The sequence below is a fragment of the Festucalex cinctus genome, chromosome 1 (genome assembly GCF_051991245.1).
Source record: "Festucalex cinctus isolate MCC-2025b chromosome 1, RoL_Fcin_1.0, whole genome shotgun sequence".
In the NCBI taxonomy this organism is placed as follows: Eukaryota; Metazoa; Chordata; class Actinopteri; order Syngnathiformes; family Syngnathidae; genus Festucalex; species Festucalex cinctus.
The window spans coordinates 10877467-10897304 of record NC_135411.1 but is presented as its reverse complement, the minus strand read 5'-3'; the positions used below and the strand labels follow the sequence as shown (position 1 = coordinate 10897304).

At 38.2% G+C, this 19838-nt stretch overlaps 1 protein-coding gene across 2 annotated transcripts in view; it reads right to left on the bottom strand.

Moving 5' to 3' along the window:
• LOC144015575 (guanine nucleotide-binding protein G(olf) subunit alpha) overlaps positions 1-19838 on the bottom strand; it is a 57637-nt gene that overhangs the window by 1136 nt on the left and 36663 nt on the right. For both annotated transcript variants that reach the window (XM_077515685.1, XM_077515696.1), the window contains exons 6-11: positions 2937-2991; positions 2737-2810; positions 1512-1570; positions 1293-1413; positions 1077-1207; positions 926-993 (exon numbers count right to left, since the gene is read on the bottom strand). In XM_077515685.1, coding sequence (XP_077371811.1) covers positions 926-993; positions 1077-1207; positions 1293-1413; positions 1512-1570; positions 2737-2810; positions 2937-2991 — 508 coding nt within the window. The remainder of the gene's footprint in view (positions 1-925; positions 994-1076; positions 1208-1292; positions 1414-1511; positions 1571-2736; positions 2811-2936; positions 2992-19838) is intronic.

The window sequence follows — 19838 nt, the reverse complement described above, 5'->3', positions numbered from 1 at the left end:
AAGAATTAAAGGGAAGTCAACCACAATATACACAATATATGTGACCTCACTAGTCTAAACATGACATTCTGATTAATATTACATTTGTGGAATATGGGTTATGCAGCCGTTTTTATCCATCTCAGGGGTCGGCCATTTTGCCACTTGCAGTCGACTGAAGATGACATCACAGCTGCTCAGGGCTAATGCTGCATTTGAGGAAAGTCGGACTTTCCTGACTTCAAACCAGGAAGTGTGTACGGGAACGCCCCCTTGAGCTCGGAAATCCCACTTGTGAAGTCGAGATATAAAAAAAAAAAAAAAAAGTACCTCACTCTACAATGGCGAGCCCTTTTTTTTCCCACTCACTCACTCACTCACTCACTCACTCACTCACTCACTCACTCACTCACTCACTCACTCACGTAAGCTTCTGTGAGTGAGTGAGTGGGGAAAAAAAAAAATCCGTACGTGCTGTCAAATTTCCGTGGGAGTGACGTCACGCAGCCGACAAATTCACCCGGCCCCATTTGCGAGCCCCCCCGCGATTGGCTGGAGGGGTATAAACACCGTTTTTTCCACAGAAACGTCCCACTATTTACAAAACAAACACAAAATGGCAAAATACAGGCCTTTAAGGACAAAATCACCACCAGACATTAAGGGAAGCCCAGAGCTGTAAATTGAGAAGTAGTTTGTTTGTTTAAATCCTGTATTTAAAAAGTGCTTTTTCCTGAGTAAAAAGGGCAGACCGGGCCTTTAACTCAGGGGTTGACCTCCCCTTTTAATGCCTGTCAGTATTGGGCGATTGGGTAACTTGTATGTCGAGATAAAAATGATGTTGCCGACCCTTACAAAGCCATTTAATTGGCTGATTTTTGCTTTTGGTGGAAAGGCTTAGTCCCCACCACCGTATTGAATATTCTCGTGGTCTTTTGCTACTTACGAGAAACTCATCTCGGATGAAGAACTTGGCTCTCGTCACTCTCGGGTCCTCGCCGGGTTCAGGAGTTGCTTCAGGAAAGGAGAAACGGAGAAAATATGAACGAACAGGCGGAGGGGATGTTTTTTTTCCGCACTTGCGCGAGTGAGCCCACCTTCATTTGGTATGGTGTAGCGCGCATATTCAGGGAAGTAGTCTTCGATTTTGGATTTGCCAGCTAATACCTTCTCGGCAAGCATGTCCTGCTTGTTGAGGAACAAGATGACCGAGATGGTGCGTAACCACCTGCGGGAAAGCAAGCCGACGGGCGGCAGGTGTGATTTGATTGCTTTGGGGATGGAGATGGAACCGGGATGAGAACGGGACTGGCCTGTTGTTCCAAATACTGCGGAAGAGGTCCAGGGCTTCCCGTAGCCGGTTGGTGTTGTTGTCTTCCCTTATGACCATATTGTAGCTGCTGCTCGCCACCACGAAGATGATGGCCGTCACGTCTGAGACGGGGAGAGAGCGCGCAGGGCAACACGTGAGCCAGGACAGGGTGACGAAAATATAATTTCAAATAACAAAAAAAAATACTTGAGTGTCTGACCGTTAAAGCACTGGATCCATTTTCTCCTTTCGTCCCGCTGGCCGCCAACGTCGAACATGCTGAGGAGCAGAGGAGACAAAACAGTGTAAGGAATCACTCACTGCCGCCATCTTGTCCTCACTGAAGTCACAACATTCTTTTTTTTTTTTTTCATGAATAAGTCCAAATGAATATTTATAGCGTTCATTATGCAGATTTATGTTCATTTGTTATGCACTTAATATGTCAGACAATATTTAGAAAAAAAAATCTAGTTTAAATATTATTTACAAATGTAAATTGAATGACAATGTGTTTATTTTAAATGTCAATATTAACAGATATTGAAAAGTCACTTTTTAGCCTTTGATATTTTAATATTTCAAATAAAACCAACGTAATGTAATTTGGGTGAATTTAAATTGACTAAACACATTCAATTGGACTAAAACTGAATTACTACAATTAAAATTGTCACTATAATTTGCTTGTAATGTTGGATTTATTTTCACTTACGTTATTATTATGATAATAAAAAAATGATATTGTTTGTGATTCCTATTTATTTCAATATTATCAATAATACAATACTGTATTTAAAAATATTAAACTATTTTCATGTTCCACCATTTTCCAGTAACCTTTTGGCATTTTTTATTGCAATACTTTCCATACAAAAAGTAACACATAGCAATATAAATTCAATGACTCAATATATTTGATTTTTTTTATGATTGCATTCCATTTCAATATTATCAATACAACACAAATACGAAAATATTTTCCTGTTCAATCACCGTTTTTTCAGTCACCTTTTGGTATTTGATACAGAATTATTTTCCATAAAAAAAAATATTTAGAAATATAAATTCAATGACTCACTATTTTTATTTTTATAATCTAACATTTTTTTCAAATAATTGTTCATCCATATATTTTTATATACATTCAAATATCTTATTCAGTTGTTATTGGTTGTCAGTCACCTTTTGGCATGTGACGTTTTTAAAAATATCAAATGTAATATCATTTAGTGGAACATTTATTTATTTATTTATTTATTTTTACAAAAGTTAGCATTTTCAAATACTATTTTAAAATATTTAGATTTTTCAGCAACTGTTATACATTGTCAGTTTTAAGTCACTGTACTCATTTCTGAGTACAACATAAATGTGCAATTATTTGATTGCATAAATGATGGAGTATCATTAATAATCTGTTCCTTTTCGTTACTCAGACTTACTGAAAGTTGACTTTGTCTACTTGGAACCTCGTCTCGAAAATCCCTGAAGTTAATACTCGGCATCGGAGCAGGTCCTGAAAAACACACGTTCAACAACGATGGCGTCACGTTCAATAATAATAATAATAATAATAATAAACATAATAAACATAATAATAATGACGGTTCAATAAGAAATTTGAGAAAGCGGGAGAACGTACCTGGTCTGTTGGCGTGTAGTCGCTCTGTCTTACCGAGTCGATTCTGTCCAGGAAACTGCACAAAACACAATGAACACACACACAGTTTTGAAGGAAAATAAAACACCATAAGGTAAGCGTACAGGTTTTGCTCAATGTTCCAAAGGAAAAGTTAAACATTTTTATATCTGTACATCCATCCATCTTTTGTACTGAAATCTACCTGTGACAGACCGAAAATAATTTTGTCTGATATCAAAGTTTTGTCATCAGCTTTGATGACATCTTTCCAGTCAATACTGTCAACTTATTGTTAAACACAAACTAACAAGGCTTCACAAGACTCTCAGTCCACTTTGTCCCCCCATTCGTGCCACTTTTGTCTGACAGAGGGGAAGAGGTGCAGAGGCGCGTTGTGTCCACAAGGGGGCAGGGCCGCTCTGTCTGGGCTATTTTTGGTCTCGCTCCCTCCCGCCCCTCAAGCTAGAGAAATTACATAAGGCAGACAGTGTGTGGGGATGATAGCATCGGATGCTAGCATCACTAGCCTAGCTCAGGACACAACGCAGGACCCAGGCCGGCTTTGTGACCACCAATTGATAGACAAGAGTCAGGCAATACAATTACAGTCAACTCTCATTATAATGTTGGATCCACTATGAACAGATCAACAACCTAAAGCAGTGATATGACCAGACACTTCATTAGGTACACATGCCAGCACAAGCGTTACATAATTGAGGGTTACTTATTATATATTTACTTTTTTATTTATTTATTGGTATTTTAGTTTGCTTGCTACAGCATCTCCAAATTATGCTTTTGTTTAATCCAATTAATACGTTACAAAAAATTATCAAAATATTTAATTAGGGATGCCCCAATTACATTTTTTTTGCACTCGAGTCCGAGTCGCATGATTTTGAGGATATCAAGTCCCGATCTGAAACCTTGGCAATGTATTAAGAAAAAAAGCAACAAAAAAAAAAAGCATCCAAATTGTTTTGGGTTTTTTTTTCTTACTTGAACAAAACTCCCAACATGACACTTGTTATATCAGTTGTTCAGGTCGCATATTAAATTACGCAGTTGTGTTAAACGCAGCGCTATCAGGCAAAATGCTCAATTTGTACACATTGCAAGACATTATCATTGCTAGGTGACGCTAGCTTCAGGTTAGCTTCCCGCGACAACTACCAGAAATTTCCGCCACTGGCTGTTTACTTCCGCTGTTTCGAGCTGTGTTGTGATGTTGTGTAATATAAAAGATTTTTTTTTCTTTTTCTTTTGGCAATATCTGTGGAGCGTTGGATTATTTTGTTGCTTAAAAATAAGAATTACAAAACAAACAAAACATAAAAAAAATAAAATAAATCCCCACGATTCAGCGGAAAATATTGTGATTAAGACATCCCAACATTTAATTATTTATTTATCACCACTGGCAATTTATTTTAACGATTCTTTTGAATTAATATGTATTTTTCCTATTGAATATACACACAACAAAAATATAAATACAACATTTTTCTCTTTGCTCCCAATTTTCTTGTGCTGAACTCACACAAAAGGCGAATTTCTCTGAAATATTGATCACAAATCTGTGCTACTCGCACTTCTCATATGTCGAGATAATCCATGAATGAGTTTATGTCATATATATTTTTAATGTACTGTTTTTATAGTACTGAGCAGGCAGACCACTTTTATTACAGTTACCATTCTTAAAACTTGCACTTATGGAGTTAATCCTTACTGATCCGAAGTCTCGCGAGATTTGTCCAAGTCACGCGTGATCACGGTTGGAATTCTCGGATCGGGACGTTCCACTCGGGAAGGTTCCACGTTGCACGGTCCTGCATTATTGTGGTTGTCGTACAAAGGCAGCAGCATATTTTAGTCAGCATTTTCCCTGCACAATTGAGCAATGTTATAATTACTGAATTCTTTGTGACTGTCATGTGACATCGCATTGCGGAGATAAATAGTCAGATAAATAGTTTTTTTGAGTGAGAGAAGCAAGTGATTATTGGCGTGTGTTGAATCTGGTCAAGTTTTCAATGTGTGTGGACGTTGCTGATCTTTTGTTCATTGAACAAGGTTCTTTTGCACAGCTAGTCATTCAATTTCAACTTTAATCTGTATTAAACTATTTCATATTTTCTTGTCTATGTTTATAGATGAGATAGTCTGACTCTAGGTGTTTTTTTTTCTTCTTCTTGTGGAGCGTGAGAGACGACGGCAAAGCGCTTTGGGCCCCATGTGGTCGAGGTCACATGTTGCCAGCCATCTAGCACAAAACAAAACAAACACAAAAAAAAAAGGCGGGGGAGCCTCGGGGTCTTGCGTCCAGGATCACGGTGAAACAGAGCACTTGTATTCAGCAAATACTGCAAGTGAGTACCACTCGAAACAAATCTGACCACCGTAACACTCATGTGTTCATTTGATAATTGGCTTGACTTTTTACAAATAGCGCAGCATCTTTAATTAGCAGCGCGGTGCGGCGGCCCAATCAATAGTTTCCATATTTTGAACTGGCCGGGCCGGCCGCGTAATGGACTTTTTCACTCTCGCCTGCGCCAGCAAGCACGGCGCCAGCAGCACCATCACACGGACACGGCGGACCTGCTGCATATCGAGGGTCAGCAAATTCATACATTCGTGCATTGGAATGTGGATTCATTCTCAAATTGGAAGCGAGTTGGCCATTAAATCAGAATTTTCAGATTTGAGTCACAACTAGGGCTGCCAAGATTAGTTGACTAGTCGTCGTCGACGGCTAATTTAAACATTCAACTAGTCAGTTTTACATAATATATATCAGCCTTATATTTGTTTTCTTTTTTTCCAATACTGTACTGCCTCAACCGCTCGTTTGACTGCCTGCCGCCTGCTCTCACTGGACGCACATGCGCAGTAGCATTAATCCGGGTCAGACGTGACGTCACCGGAAGCTATAAACTCTTAGCACCAGCTGTACACAGTATGCTATCATGGCTAACCGACATCGGACTTCAAAAGTTTGGGCACATTTCTACAAAGACGCTGAAGCGAATAATTTTCAATGTAAAATATGCAAGCAGATCTTGCCTTTCACGGCATTTGAGACGGAAGCACCTTTTGTCGAATCCTTCTGACGTTGGGAGACAGTCATCTCAGCCACTGTAAGTTATTTGGATGGTTAGCGTCGCTAAGTGCTAACGTGGACGTTAACGGAGACGCTTTCAGTATTTGGCACACACTGTGTGATAAAACGTGCAACGTTGTTACAGCGATGTTATGGCTAAATAGTAAATGTGGCAACGATGTCTTAACGCTATGTTACACTCAACATTTGTTGTTATAAATGTTAAAGGAAACAGTATTTGAGCTAAAAGTTCAAATGTACTATCGGCATAATTGTCTTTTTTGGACTGCACAAGGAATTCTGGTACAAACTGTACTTTAATAAGAGTTGAATGTACTGTTAGTCTGTTACCTTTCACCTGTCACCATCTGTATTACTAACTTGTACATATAGCTTAACAAATTCAAGCTATATGCTAATGATGGTTATAGAAGAGTAGCTACTTGCTTGTCAGCCCCTTAAAAATATTGGCCTAAGTCGTCAAATTAAAAAAAATTCTGGCCACCTTGGCTAAAATTAGGGATGTACGATACAACTTTTTCAGACCAATACCGATACTCAGACCCTCAGGACTCACCGATACCAACTGCCGATACCAGTAGTGCATTTTGACAAATAAATAAAATCACTAAAAGATATTTGTAAACAAATATTTACTTTAATTTTGACCAAAAAAAAACAAAACAAAAAAAAAACAGCACAGTCACTCTTCAATAGTCTTAACGCTCAAAATAAAACACAAAAATGCTCTTTTAGTTTAAGATTCACAATTTTGAAGTATTTCCAAACCGGTGAAGTTTTGGTGAAAAACTGCTGCAAGCTAGTGCCACTTACAGGCAAGGAGGACTCACTTAACGTCTTCCCTCTCTGCCATCGGTCGCTTGTACTCGTCTGCGTCACGAGTACTCGAGTACTTGAAAAAAGGCTGGTATCGGCCCCATACCGATACCTGGTATCGGTACTCGCCCATCCCTACAATTTATTGTATATTTAATTTTCAGCTATATAGCATCAGAAGCGTCCTATTGTTTTTAATTTTGAAAATCGGGCCACCCTACTCTAGAGACACATGGCAGCTTTTAATGAGCAGGGTACTTCCTGGTTCCGGAAGTATGAAAATGCCAATGAGACGGTAAAAAGATCGGATACTAGAGGTGGGAATCTTGGGGCACCTCACGATTCGATTGCGATTACGATTCAGAGGCTACGATTCGATTATAAAACGATTATTGATTTCCCCCCAGGCAGCAGAAAAAAAACAATGTATTTTGGTGCTTTTAATGTTTCGTACATTAGTTACAAAAATAGTACAAAAGTCCTCTCAGGCCTAAATAAACTACTATTTCAGTATCAAGTTAACAGTTCAAAACAGTAAATAAAATACTCAAGTCCTCATTCTGTAACAACAGCTTTTAAGTATATTCAGTCTTCAACAGAATAAAACATAGCATTGAGCAAAAATATATTATTTTTATCCACTCAAAAGTGCACTGAGATATAAATGAAAGACAATGTGAACTACTACTTCAATACAAATGCCTAAAAAAAAAAAAAAGTGCTTTCCTGCTTTTTAAGTTGTGTAAAGATGAACATGTAAACATTAAAGTTTCTCAGAGGTACAAAAAAAAAAACCCTCAAGTGCTTTTCTGCTTTTTAACTTGTGTAAACATGAACGTGTAAACATTAAAGGGATCGTTCGGCTTTTTTAACATGAATCTCAATTTGATCCTCACCTCCCGTGTGTGCGATCAGCACTGACTTCTTTCTGACAGCGTTCGGTGACACGCGTTCATGTTCGACGTTGGACGAGAGGAAAATAGTCCAGCAAGCTGGCTGGGGTCTCGGAAATAAAGCCTTTTTCTTCTAAAAACTATTTGTTTTCAAAAGCGTGATACATTTCCACCACAATACTCTTTTCTGAATAAAATCAGACGCCATTACCGCCAGCCACTACTTTTCTGTTCGTTCGTTCGTATCACTGCGCGGCGCCCTGTCGAACGCTAACCGACGCACTGCAGCCAGCTAGCTGATACTTCCGCCTGAAGTTGTTTGCCTTTTCGGAGCAGGTCTGATCTCACGAAGAGGTGGGTTGGTCAGCTCAGCCATGCTTGTTGTTGTTTTGAATGTCGAGGCGTGAGTTGTGGATGTGTACTCTCGGTCCGTCCCATTAAGCGTCCCGAAGACCGCGCGCGCTACTGCGTTTCAGTTCCGCGTACTTTCCGCTCCGGTCCACTTTTAGTTTCGGTTCCCTTGGCATATTTATATAATCGGAATTTGGACTTTTGTGAATCGTTCTCGATTGTTCCACGGCCGAATCGTGAATAATCTAAGAATCGGAAATTTTGCACACCTCTATCGGATACATGCTGTAAATACATAATTAAAATAAACCAATGTATGCATAGTATGTATGACAGATATATGTATGTATATATGTGCATCCCACAAAACAAAACATCCGCGGTAAATCAAAACTATAGCGAAAGCATAGACCATGAACTGTGAAGTAAATATCTTCTATAAGAGGTGCATCAAGTAGACTAGTGCATCAAATGTGATTTAAATATGCTACAATTAGATATAAACTATTGTAAACTATTCGAAAGTCATCTACAGTCACGACAGTGTCTTGTCGGTCAGCCGGCGGAAAGCTCTCAGGCCGTCCATCCAAACAGGAACAAAAACGCCGTACGGACGAGATGGATCGCCGAAGGAGACCAATCCATCAGCGGCTCTTTGGACCCGTCCTAAATATAGGAGCAGCAGAACGGAGACACTCCAGAAAGTCAAACCAAATCTGGTGTAAACAAAAAGTGGCTGTTCTACATCAAGGCCGCCGTGTTTCGGCCTTCCTCATGGCCATGCTGACAGCAGGTAATACATGCTCGTAGCGTGGTCGCTGCTCAATGTCCATCTTAAAATAGAGGCAAACAGGCTTGTGTAGAATAAAACGGAAAATTAAAAAATCCAAATGTGGCCCCTTTCGACCATGGTGGCACCCGAAATAGAAAAGGGTGTAAAAATAGCGTCGCCCGAACTATCGAGCGAGTTTTAAAATGGCGGTCATGAGACTGGCGGTTTTGCATAGACACCGAGTGGTGACCAGTCGACAATGAGATTTTTCTCTCTTTGCCATAACTCAAAAGTCAATAACAAGCAGTGACTCACACCAAAGTTTGTACAACCACCGCCTATGGACTCGGAATGCTAATGCATGCTAATGCTAAACCACTTGCTGAACCTTTGACACCCGAAAAAATGTATCTGATTGTCACACAACAACCCGTCAGTTAAATTTCTACGTAATAATTTTGAGACCAGATTCAGAATTGCATCTGCGTGTACGCTATACAAATGTTTCCCTTTCCTGTGAGGATTCTCAGGACTGGGCGCTATTGCGCCTGGCGGCCTGCAGGAGGCACAGTTACGCTCACGCTGCCACAGCAGCAGCAGTAGCAGCAATAGCGGCACAACTGACCCTGCCTGCTTCCAGCAGCTGGGTTCCCATGGCAACCCCAGTCGGTCCATACCACTCATCTCCCTCTATCTCGCCAGGCCGCTTCGATTGCATCCTGCCCTTCGCACGTCGGAACTGAGCAGGACCGATCATGTTAAATCAGCAATTAAGACAGACAGCTACTGTATGGCCACAATCAACACTCCTGCCATGTTTTGGTTCTGTGATAAAGCAAAAAATGCTTAAGGGGTCAATGGGGCCGAATTCATAAATTCATCCATCCTTTTTAGAAGCAGCAATCGGTATCTTTCATGTTCATTCATGTACAGTTTATTTTCATGGTATATAAGTAAATAATATATTTTTGTAAATTCCGGCCAATGTTAAATTTTAATTTATACCCTTTTTCTTGTTAATTTGTTTTGAAATAAAATATTTTATACCGGCAATTTTAGGTCTGGGATTTTATATTAGATTTAATATTCACAATGACTATTCATGTTATTTGAGCTGAATCATGCATTGGGTCATGATGACCTGTGGACATTAGCATCTGTGCAGTAAACAAAATTATAAGTGAGGGTTTGAAAACACATCTAACTTGAGTTAGCGAGTATGTCGCAGCGTCCCCGTGCCGACAGACGGCGTGTCATTTGCGATGAATCCGAGGGGTGACACAAATTGAGAGCTGAAGCGAGCGGGATGATTGATAAGGATGTTGCCTGTCAAGGAGCAATTTACAGATATATATATATACACATCATACAAATAGTGGATTAGCTCAGAAACGCTTACAATTGTCCAAATATTTCATTTCATTATGATGAGATGAAAATGATTAAAAGTAGCTTCCTGCTAATCCCAGCAGATCAGGTGGACCAGACGAGGAGGTGATTTGATGTGCGCGTGATTAACGGGATAACGCCGGTGGAATAATGCAAGTGACACCGCAACAACTTAACTGGATGGACCGCAGCTTAACTGGATGCGGAATCAAAGCAAACGATTAAACGTGCGCACGCGGTAAAGTCAACTTGACAGCCCACATTTTCTTCATGTTGTTCCAATAACTCCTGTAGGTAGGTGTCAAGAGTGTACGTTTCATACGGTCAAGCGTCAAACCGAGTCTAGGAGTTTTAGCTGCCTGTAGTGTTAATTTCTTTTTTTTTTTTTTAGTCCAGTTTCAATCATGCATGCTAGTTTTTAATCATAGTTAGTCAACCACACCCCGTTTTTATTTAGTCGACTACAAATCTAGCATTTTAGTCTTTTAGTCCAATAATTTTTTTTTATTTGTCTCGTTTTAGTCAACAAAAAGTTGTTTTTTTTTCAATTTTTTTTTTGTCAGCAGATTATGTTGAAAATTTCATATCAAAAACAATTTCACACAAACAATGACAGTATATCAACAAGTGGCTATTATGGCTTTATGCTACGAGTTAGTAAGTTAGCCAGCATTAGTTAGCGGTCGATTAACATTACTGTTGGAACGTTATAGTTGTGTTATAGTAGTTGTTATGTTTCGTTATAACTATTTTTTTTTTTTTACCTTTCACCGTAAATCCACCTCCTGTCTGTCCCAGGTGTTTTTGCATGTTGCACTCATTAGCTGCAGATTTGAAAGGGGGTGTGTCACAGCGACAGATTAGCAGAGACAGGATTTTACAAAATCATATAATTTTTGTCTCGTTTTAGTTCATGAACTAAAATGTCCAGATTTTAGTCCAGTTTTATTAAGTGAAGTACATTTTCGTCTTGTCTTCATTAGTCGATGAAAATGCATACTGATTGCTTCCCAGTTACTGTTTATTAATGAGGGTTTTAGTGTAGTTTTAGTTTTGTTGACGAAAATATTTTTGTTTAGTTTTTGTTAAGGAAACTAAGAGAGATAGGCCGATATGTTTTTTGTCAGGGCCGATACCGATACCAATTATTAATAGTCAAGGACACAGATAACCGATATTTGGAACCGATATTCATTTTCACCAAAAGGGGAAATTTTGGCATCAACATTTTGAAAAAAAATAAAAAATACAAACTCCAGCTCTTAATTTTTTGTTTTTTTTTATTTTAAAGCATATGTTTATTGAGCAACTTTTAGGGTTAGTAAAATATTGAAGTTTTTTTTTTTTTTTTTTAAATCTTAGTCAATAGACATCTTTGTTTTTAAAATCTAACAAGTTCTGGGATCTCCCCGGGGCAGTAGCATGTTTTCAAAAGTTAAAAAACAATTGTCTTCTACACGAAATAAAGTATTCCAACATTTCAAAAAATCTGAAGTATTAAATTTGTACTTATATTAGTTTTAATTACAAACAAAAACAGAAGGTGCAGAGAGTTCCCAGGCTCAGCAGCATCTCTGAAAATTTAAATTTGTTTAAAAAAAATCCAATAAAATTAATTCCCTGAAGTTAACACTTTTTTTAAAATGGATCCGTTATCGTCCATATGAATCTTCAAAATGGCCGATGCCGATATTTGTCAAAATGTTGAATATCGGCGCGTCTACCCCTAGAAATTAACACTAGCTGCCTGTATACTCGGATCACAAACACTAATAACAATGTTGACACCTTTCATAGCATGAGCTTAGTTGTCTCAATTTCGTATGCAGCAGAAATTCACCCAACTGTCATGGGACTTGTCAGATGAATATTTGGCGAATCGCCAGAAGTTCATCCAATTGTCACACGACCCCTCATGGGACCGCTACATTCTGAATCGTAAATAGATCACTCTGATTTCAAAAATAATGTGAAATCACACTTTGCTTTGTCATCTTTATAAAGCATAGCTTTATATACAATGGAACATTATAGATTTACTTCTCGCCTTGTGAAAGAATCAGATTTACGCCACCAAAGAGAAACCAGGACAACTCTCCTTCCGCAATCCAACTTAACGGGCGTTAATATAGAACTGAAACCTAAGTGTTCACATAGGTTAGCAGCCCCGACCCTCCCGCGCACTCAGCTCAAGCAGTCTATGCAAACAAGCCCAGAGACTGAAAAGATATAAAAGCTTTCCATAAATAGCCCGTTGTGACCTCCTCGGACCACATTCCGCTGGAGGTCAAAGTTGAGTTGACTAAAGGAGGCTGAGCGGGAAGTGGGACCTTGGCGTGGGTGTGGTTGGCTGGATAATGCTAAACGTTAGCACATCTCATTGGACAGTCTGCTTTCATACATTTTTTTTTCATTGGAATTACTTTTCATTCATTTTCTTTCCATGAATAAATCAGCTGTTTAGAGGACTAAACATGCATGAACTCCAAAATTTGGCAAATGTATATCCTACTAAATGTATTGCCCCACCTACCAGTCACTATATAACATGTAACCGGCATAGATACATGAATATCAAAAAATAAATAAATAATAATAATAATAATAATAATAAAAGATTCAACTGTGACTGTCACACTCACTTGCTCTTTTTTTTTTCCATTCACATTTCCCACAATAATCACGTCACTTAACACTCACACTCGATGCTGATGGAGTGTCAGTCAAGGAAGACGCAGGCTGCTACAGAAAGGGGACATGGGCGAGAACAAAAACTAAAAATATATTTTGAACAAAATGTGTTTTTCCGCATGTGTGAAAGCTTCAAATTTGGAACAGTTATAAGTCTAATGAGATTCCAAAAAACTGGTGCTTAGCGATTAGCGATTAGTCGACTTCAGGGGTGGACTGGTACAAAAAAAAACAAACAAAAAAAAAAAAACGGCCCTGCCATTTTAATATACCAGCCTGACCCGACTCCTGACCATACCTGTGTCTAACACTGATATTTTTGACTGATGTTGGTTCAGTTTGCCGTCTGTATTAAAAATGGATGAATGGACTAGGCCCTCTAAATTGTGGGCCAGTATCTTGAGGTAAAATAGAATAAAAATAATAACTAAAAAGCACTGTATCAGCCCCAAAAGATGCCGGCACACTGGGCATCTGCCCTGTATGCCAGATGGCCAGTCCAACCTTGGTTGACTTCAAGTCAAATCAAGTTTATTTATATGGCCCTTAATCACACAAAAGTCTCAAAGGGCTACATGCCCACAGTTGACGAGTAATGACATCCCCTGATCAAGCCACAAAAGGGCAAGGAAAAAATAAAAAATAAAAAAATAATTAAGAAACCTTGACTTCAAGCTTCAAACGATACGGAATAATACAGCTAACAAATGGGTTCAACACCTCGTCCTAACCCAGATCCCCAAAACTCCCTCTATTGGAATGTTAGAAAATAATCATCCCTGCAAACCAGTTTGGTGATCAATCATCCATCCCTATTCTCACCCGCTCATATCTAACAAGATGCACAAAAAAAAAAAAAAAAGAAAAAGTCTCGTGTCATGCTAAAAGAGTTGAGTTGGACATTACAGCTTCAAGTAGCCATTTTATAGTCATAAATCTAACCATCATGTCTGATGAACATTTCAAGTAATCACTACGAAAAAGTCATTTATTTATTTATTTATGTATTTTTTTGCTGGGATTTTGTAGCTGAGACCGAGTATGTGCGTGTATGATGATATTCCTACACTTGCAATGTGTTTACTATCATAGAATTAAGTGAAGAGCAGGTATGGTGGGAGGGCGGGGAGGAGGGGGGTGGGGAGGGCAGTCGAGGGGATATACACACACACACACACACACACACACAAACACACACACACATCAACCTCACACAGAAGCGTTTTGTGTCTCACCTTCTGCTACTGACCTTCCCTTTGTTTACAGCGCATTGCCGGGATACTCCCTTTGATTCGGCTGCGCACACGTGACCCGCTGCCAGTTTCTGCTCTGCAGTACTGCTGCTAAAAATAGCATCCGCTTGCCCTGGCTCCACTGCTAGTTTACATAAGCTCGAAAGGGGGTGGGGGGGGGGGGGGGGGGGGCAGAAGTGGGGGGTGCGGGTGTTCTATGGACAACCATTCCACAATCTCTCCGAGCAGCGCCACCGCTGCTGTCCTCCAGCGGTCTGCGCCGTAACACGCCCGGTCAACAGCACTGTGCGTTGTGCGTGTACGTGTGTGCAGTCCACACGCAGACCGACCGCCAATACCCGACATTCACCACAGGCCTCGCTCCCTCCTCTCTGTCCTTTAAAATGGAAGCACTTTTTAACCCAAAAATAAAGAGCTATTTATAGCCTCTCTCTCTCTCTCTCTCTCATTGGTTTTAACCTAAACGTTTTCCTCCTCACTACTGCTTGTGTACAAGACGAGGTGGACAAAATTAGCAAGGGATGAAAAAGGTCAAGTTTATGTCAGAAAAAGTGAGAAAAGCAATATTGTTCGCATAGTTTTTCATAGTTACATACATACATAGTTACATAGTTTGTGTGTTTTTCATTTAATATATGCGATGGGAACTATATAGTGAAGCTGAGCCATATAGGAAAAAGATGAATGGACAGATTTGGTCATTTTGTTTTGTATTTTTGTATTGTCATTTAATGTTATATTTTGGTCTATTTTGTCTATAACATTGGTTATAATTTTAATAATACGTGTTCAAATCTATTTCTTCCAATATTTGTGTTGCTTTCTATAATATTTTTGCATTTATTTTCACATTTTTGTCAAATATTCTTGTATTTCGGCACTAATAATTTCTTATTTGTATTTAATATTTTTCACATTATGTATATTTTTCTTCTTACATATCTATAATTTTACTGAATTTTTGAAAATTATTTTTGTATACATTATTATTTTTAATGTAATATTAAAAAGATCCCTATATTTATTAGAATTTGTTGTAGTTTTTCTCTAACAGTTTTGTGTTTCTTCCAATACTTTGCATTAGAATTTTTTTAAAAGTTTTTATTATATATTGTCTTTTTTTGTAATGTTTTTTACATATGCATTTCTTTTCTAATATTTTTATATTTTTCACGAGCTTTCAAAAAAAAAAACTCCAATAATTTTGTATTTCTTTTCTACTATATATATATTTTTTTGTCTAGTACTTTTGTTATGATAGCATGAAAGTGCCCAACTCGTCTTTGAATGTTTTCGGTAAACAAGGGTGGTGGTGGCACATCAAGTGTAGTTTAATCTTTGTGTATTACAGAGTCTACACAAACATATAAAAAATAAAAAAAAAATGAAAATTGTAGTTTTTATTTATATGACCCATTTCTTAATAATAATGATAATAATAATAATAATAATATGTTATTTCTGGGGAGGCCTGTGCAACATTTGGGAAATTTTGTCTGAAAAGTTACATTTTTGTTCTTGTACACAAAGATGAGGACTAAAACTAGCTCGGGATGAATAAACAAGTCACGTAAACGTGACAAAGCAAGTGTTGCTGTGACAACCGGTGAGATACACACAGCGGCTAATCTTGTGACATGTTGCACGGTGCTACCCGGGGCGGCTTTAGGCTTTCGACACAAAAGCAGACGCAACCGTAACGTCTGGAGGGAGACATGACGCACATGGAACCGTTTCAGTGTTCAAGGAGAAATTGCTAATCAGCAAAGACAAAACTTTTTTTTTTTTTTTAATAACTACTTGCATATCAAAAGTAATTTTGTGCATTACGAAGCACGTGCACTATGTTGACTCAGGGAGACGACACTTCTAAAGCACCGGCGAGCAACGCTAAAAGACCGAGCGAGCTGGACTTAGCCAGCGCGGCTAAGAAGAGCGGCTAGTGGGAGAAACTAGTAAAAGCAGAGTATGACAAGCGGTAGGAGCCCAAATCATGTGACTCTGCGACGAAAACCTGCAGGCCCCCAGCGGTGGAAGGTAAGTGGCAGGCGACCCACTGGGTCTGACAATAGCCACAAGCACCGCCGGGGCAAACTATGTTCACAAAGGAAAATGGCGGCGAAACATGACAGGTCACGATATGATAATTCTCACGATATTGTGGGGAGGTTGTCAATATTTAAAAAAGGTTACTATGTAAAAATATGAGCTCATACTAAAAAAAAAAAAAAAAAAAAAAAAGTACAATATTGTGCTTTCATACATAACATCAAGTTATGTTATTATGTTTTATTATTATGTTTTGTTGTTAATGCACACACATATTGAGGTCCTCCACATATTGTTCTTGCTTCACAGGCATGTTACGTTCCCTTTCATCTGACAATTTTAAACATAGAAGGGCCAAAACATACCTAATGAAAATTAAATTGCACTAAAAAACTAGCCACCAGAGGGCGCTACAACTGCACAAGTGGTAGTCAAACTGACGCTTTTCACAAATGTGTGGCATTTAAATATCGTGAACATGACGATGACGATATAGTGTCAGTTTTAATATCACGATATCGCGCTTATCGTTACATCCCTAATAATTCGCCACTACTAGACCTACGATTATATTTAAAAATGTACTAACCCTAATCAATCCCATTAGCCAATCCCTGACTTATATTTCTGTTATCAACATCCCTCATAATAACAGTCATTTTTCCCCTTATAATCCTAATGGCAAATGTTTTCGGGGTTCCTTTCAAATCAGGTTATAACATTCTGAAGCGTTTCCACCAAGTATACTGCAAACACGTTAGGAGAGTGCAAATGAGTGGAGGGGAATGGGGGGGGGGGGTCCCACAGGGAGCTGCAACAACCTTAAGGACAGTGGTTTGTGAAGATGGGCGTTCCACTGACCTTCCCAACTGATCACGTTGCGGAGTTGGTCTTAACACACATTAAAAAACAAAAAAATGCGTCTTTGATACAACAGTCAGCTGACAACAGTGTCATCTGAGTCCAGGAAGGGACATTTGTAAATAATCTGAATTATTAGAGATCTTTCAAATACAATTCACCTTTTAGGATGTGTGTCGTCGGCACATTCGCGACTTCATATCTTACTATCTGAGTGAGGAGGGTGTGAGCCAATGGGAGCGTAGAAGAGGCGGGGCTTTTGCAGAACGTGACATCAAGCGCCACATGTCCGGAGCAGGCGCTAAAGTGCAACTAATCAAAACATTTTGCTGCAATTGACAGTTTCTAGTTGCGGATGAGACAGAAACAGATGCACATTTTTGCCTCGGGGGATACTTTATTTTAATGTGTTTTTATTTTTTTATTTTTTATTTTTTTTAATTGAGAGAGTCAAGAGAAGGCGCCATGACCACACAGTTGATGATAAGCCAGAGTCAAAATAAATCAACATTTTTCAATATTTATGTATTTACTTTCTTCTATTGTTTTATACTTTTTCCTAGAATTCAGTATTGTTTCTTTTCTAATAACTATTTTTCAGCTAAAATGTTCACATTTCCCATGTTTGTACTTTTCCTCGAATTTCCTGTGGACCCCAGGAACCGGGCCAGCCTGTTTTTAGCAAAAATCTGTGTATAATTGATGTCCATTGAAATGGGTAATAAAAAAAATTAAACCCCCAAAATTCTTGAAAAGACTGATAAACATCGCACGTGCCCTTTCCACGAAAAACAAGGGCAAGAGGTGGGGAGACAATTTTTTATTTTTTTTAAATCTACGAATATGTGAATCCGCATGTGCCGAACTACAAGTATGCAGGGGTCCACTGCACTTGTATTTTGCGTCTAATGTTTTTATATATTTTGTTGTTTTAAAATTTGTCTACTTTAATTTTTGTAGCTTCATTTTTTTCCAGTTATGTATTTGTGCGTAATATTTGTGACTTTGGTGTGTTGTACAAAAAATTGTAGAGATTGAACAATAAATAATCTATTATCAAATTAATCAACTATTTTGATAAACATCTAATTTACTTTGGAAAAAGTGATTCACATTTTTAGAAATAAAGGGATAGAAATAAAAAAAATAATAAAGGGATAGAAATAAAAAATACATTTTTGACCCTATCATCGATTAATCGAAAATATAAACAACTTTATTAAAATAATCGCTAGTTGCAGTATACATATTTGTGTTTTTTTTTGTCTAGTATATTTGTATTTTTTTTCTATATTTGTATATTTTTTCTAATGATCGTGTATTTTGCATCCAATACTTTAGTATCTTGTCTGTTTTGTTTTTACACATTATTGTTGTCTTAAACATGTTTGTGTTTTTCATTTCATATTTCTTTTCTCCCAATATTTGAATAATTTCATCGAACATTTTCACATTTTTCTGATACTTTTATATTTCACAATTGGTGCTACTCTAGCCTCCAAATCACATTAAATCGTGTTGGTGCTGCACTGAATGAACACAATCATTATTTTTTCGGGATAACCTTACAATCCTCAATTTTGACTTTCAAAATGGCCTCTAAAATGTCAAACTCTATTACAAGCAAACTCATCTTACTAAAAATCTTGTAAAAAGTGTTAAATTAAAGCGACTTAACCTGTGAGCGGGGGAAAGAGGCCGGCGTATATAAATACATCGCTCTCTCGGGCTCTTCCGTGAAAAGAAGAGGCTCCTTATTGAGCAAAGCGACTGTTTGCAAAGCTCTGTTTCGCTGGGCCCTCCAGGGGCCGGGGCCTGGCTGACAATGGCGGCCATTCTTAGCATTTTACTGCCCCAGATGACTGTGTCAGAGCCCCCCCCACCCCCTTCCTCACACCCGGGGGCTGGTGGCGGGGTCCCGTGACCAGCACGAAGAGAACCAGCCACAGCCGGGCCCGAGACAACCAGAACACGGTCCGACTTCCTGTTACGCTGCTGCGGACACGTCTGTCTGTCCTGGACTCACCGCAATAAAAATGCTACTTTAAATATGGACAAAAATATGTGCTCTTAATATATTTCATTTTTCATAATTCGTTTCTCTATGCATGAATAAAAAAAAAAAAAAAAAGACTATTCGAACACAACAACAAAGGGGTTGAAGCAAACAAAATAACCACAAAATGTGTTTGATTTATTTTTTCCAGTGCAATCTTGCATAAAATTTATCATTCATGGACGGCACAAAACTGCCAAACAGCAAACCAACATTAAATGGATGAACTCATTTTGTGCATTTATTCCACAAAAATCAACTCACTCAAAATGTTAAAGGGATACTTTACTTATTTAGCCATTTTTGGCAGTCAAACATTAAAATTTTACCTATAATAAACTTGATATTTTCATTATTTTTCATGTACAATTAGTACCTTTAAAAACACATTTTCCAAATTGCTGTCGACTGAAAATGACATCACAAGGGCTCAGGTAACCAATCACAGCTCAGCTTGTGAATGTCACATGACCAAACCTAGAAAATATGCTGCAAAATGTGTTTTTAAAGGTACTATTTGTATGTGAAAAATAATGAAAGTAACAAATTAATTATAGACAAAATATGAACATTTTATTGGTATAATGGGCTAAATAATAATTAATTAATTATCCCTTTAACATCATTTAGGTACTTTGTTT